We start from the raw sequence: 2,691 nt of genomic DNA, 5'->3' as shown, positions 1-2,691 counted from the left end.
GGCGCGGACACCCCTGCAGAGATTAATGCCCTGGAAACGGCTGAGGGGAAACAACCAAACAGAGAGTGATGTGTGGGATTGGACTCGACCGGGCTTGCTTCAGATGCCGCGCGATAAAGTCTGCAGAAAACTCGAGTTTCAGATACACGGGTCTGGCGGCAGAGGGGAAAAGATGAAAGACATATAAAGAGGCAGGTTCTGCAACAATGGCGATACTCATCATTCATCATCATCTTGCGTCTCTTTTCTTGGAGATCATCTCAAACCTTTTCCGCTCATTCTCCTTTGTGGTGTCAGCCAACGTCTTAAGCGCCGACACAGCGAGGCATTCTCAAGTCTTGAGTCATTCTCGCATCCCGCAGGATCGAGAGTTTGGCCCCTTTACCTTTGTTTTAGTTTACCGTTCTTAGCTGGCCTAAGACTTAGGCGCACTGTTTGTTCCTCCACCTCACTTGCATTTCTGTTGTGTTTCTATTTTCAGTCGAGGCTTGGCAGCTAACCTGATCCGTACTAGCCTAGCACAGCCTGGCGCTTGCCTTGTATCGATACCGTCCGCCGCCGCAGGATACTGTATAATACGCTTTCCCATACGGATTCGCCTCCTGCAACTACAACACTGACCACCCTCTTTGCTACGCTGAGGCTATATTATTATCTTATCCTCCGCGCTCTTACCTTTTCCCATTTTGATATCTCTCCCACCTCTCCTCATCCATCCACCTTCATACAACTACCTCTCTGTCCACACCATCATCCTCTACGACAAACCTCTACAACAAACCTCTACAACAACACCACAACCACCTGCTATATCACCTTCACTCAAACTACATCTCACCTAACTTTTCATATCATGGCTCCACGGCCAGAACTTTATCCTCTCAAGACTCCCAGCCAAATGGCTTTTCCATCAGAGCTTCAAGAATATCTCCGAGCAACAAGCAATCCAGAGCCCACAAGACGCACCGATCCCAAAGGCCCCTCTGTACCACCACCCACAGCATACACAGAGTTCCTCAAAGCCCTCAGCCCAGCATATGGCAGTCCACCTCTATCCGCTACAGCCGCCTACTCAAGCGCATCCTTCAGCAAGCAAGCACCTTCACCCATCTCCATCCCCTCAACAGCCTCAACTTCGTCATTCCCCGGTGATATGAGCTACACGAGGCCGTATGGAAGGCATCTTCCTCACTCTCCTCAAAGCGTGCCACGCTCAGCAGGCGAGGCTGGGCCTATTCGTCGGATTCGCATGTCCCCGACATATCACTACTCTCCTGGTTTCGTCGAGTCGCCGAAGAGCGCACACCCATCTGCTCGTTCGCCGTATCCACCGATAGAGCGAAAAGTACGATATGTGGAATCGCCTACCACTACGGGCGAGAGATCGATCACCATCCAGCATGTCATCACACATACCGTGACATACAAGCGTGTACCCTCTCTTGCTGCTCCCCCAAAGGGCAAGCGGAGAAAGGTCGATCAGCCCAAGAGCGAGAAGCTGCGGTGAACTCTGCCATCTCGTTTCTATTTCTGTTTCTGGTCTTGATGTTATCAACTAGCGCATGTATCTCCTACGTCTCTCTCATGTCTCTTTTGTCTATGTGGTAGGAAGTATAGGTGCATTATCTAGAGAGGCCGATTCCCACAACCCTGGCGGTCTGGAAATCAGTCTGGAGAAAGCAAGAAAACGGAGTTGGCGTGTGTTTCTCATTCCTTTCATGCGGTTTCCAGCGTTCTGCGTTCTGTCCAAGCGAAAGAGGTCTCCCGGTTCACCTGTTGGTCTGTCTGTCTGTTCCTCGTCATTTTGGTGGGTCCGGCGGCGTTGGATCCAAGTCTATCTTCCTCCTACCTAGGTATTAGCATCTCACTCAACCAGTAATGAACGGAACTACACAATCTCAAGTCCAGTCTCTTCCAATCACCCTAGATCTCTGATGTTGGCTCTAACCAACATCTCCCATACCCGCATTACCTATCGACTTCTGGTTCCTCCCAACATTCAACCCCCCTCGCAACGAGCGCGCAATGGACAAAGACCCAGAATCCTGAATACAAACCGCGGACAAAGGGGCCAATCAGCGTTGACGCACGGATGCCACTCTCGCCTTCAGTTGGTCGGGTTCTTAGGGGCTTGACCCCGGAAGGTCCGTGTTAAGCGCTTGAACGATCAAGGGCGCTTGGGTCCCAGGTCTCCAACTCTGCTCAAGCCTCAAGGCTGAATTCCCTTCCTTGAGGTCTCGATTTTCAGCACGTGTCTCTCCGTTACTTTGAGGTCTGCCTCGACAGATCAATTCTATGAATACGTTGCCGCTGCTGGACCACGCGAAATGTTTATTATCGCTAGCGGGTACTGGTAAGGGCAGTGACCGGCGACGGCAGAGTACGGTCTCATCCGTGCCCTGCGTCTTGGGAGGTACGGCCGCTTCAAGGTTATGGAATGTACCTCTTCGATTCCGATAGCCTACCAAAAGCACCACACTGGGTACTGATAGCTGACTTAATTATATTTGCGAAGAATTCTCACCTGGTGTCAATGACTATCGGAGTAAAAGGCTGGGATGTCAGTGTCTTCGGTGCGAAGCGATGGCTCCGTATTACGACGGTATTACACAGATACCATCCGGACCACCTCGAGGGACTGGCGCCAGAGTATAGATAGCATTGAACGCGGACAACCAAGCCAACTTCTCT

The 2,691-nt window shown here is 51.3% G+C and overlaps 1 protein-coding gene across 1 annotated transcript; it reads left to right on the top strand.

The window, feature by feature from the left end:
• The first annotated feature begins 625 nt into the window (after positions 1–625).
• Positions 626–2,099, top strand: BJX68DRAFT_237126 (uncharacterized protein). The gene has a single exon (XM_071040132.1). It carries the CDS (start codon positions 854–856, stop codon positions 1,505–1,507), a length of 654 nt encoding a protein of 217 aa, XP_070899052.1. The 5' UTR covers positions 626–853; the 3' UTR covers positions 1,508–2,099.
• Positions 2,100–2,691: the final 592 nt, after the last annotated feature.

Source organism: Aspergillus pseudodeflectus (assembly GCF_044049435.1).
Source record: "Aspergillus pseudodeflectus strain CBS 756.74 chromosome Unknown BJX68scaffold_21, whole genome shotgun sequence".
NCBI lineage: Eukaryota > Fungi > Ascomycota > Eurotiomycetes > Eurotiales > Aspergillaceae > Aspergillus > Aspergillus pseudodeflectus.
Note: the sequence above shows the minus strand (reverse complement) of the source record. Positions and strands in the feature narration are given on the sequence as shown.

Excerpts from the sequence above, each read along its gene's own strand:
- BJX68DRAFT_237126 (XM_071040132.1), top strand. The coding sequence starts at position 854 with ATGGCTCCACGGCCAGAACTTTATCCTCTCAAGACTCCCAGCCAAATG.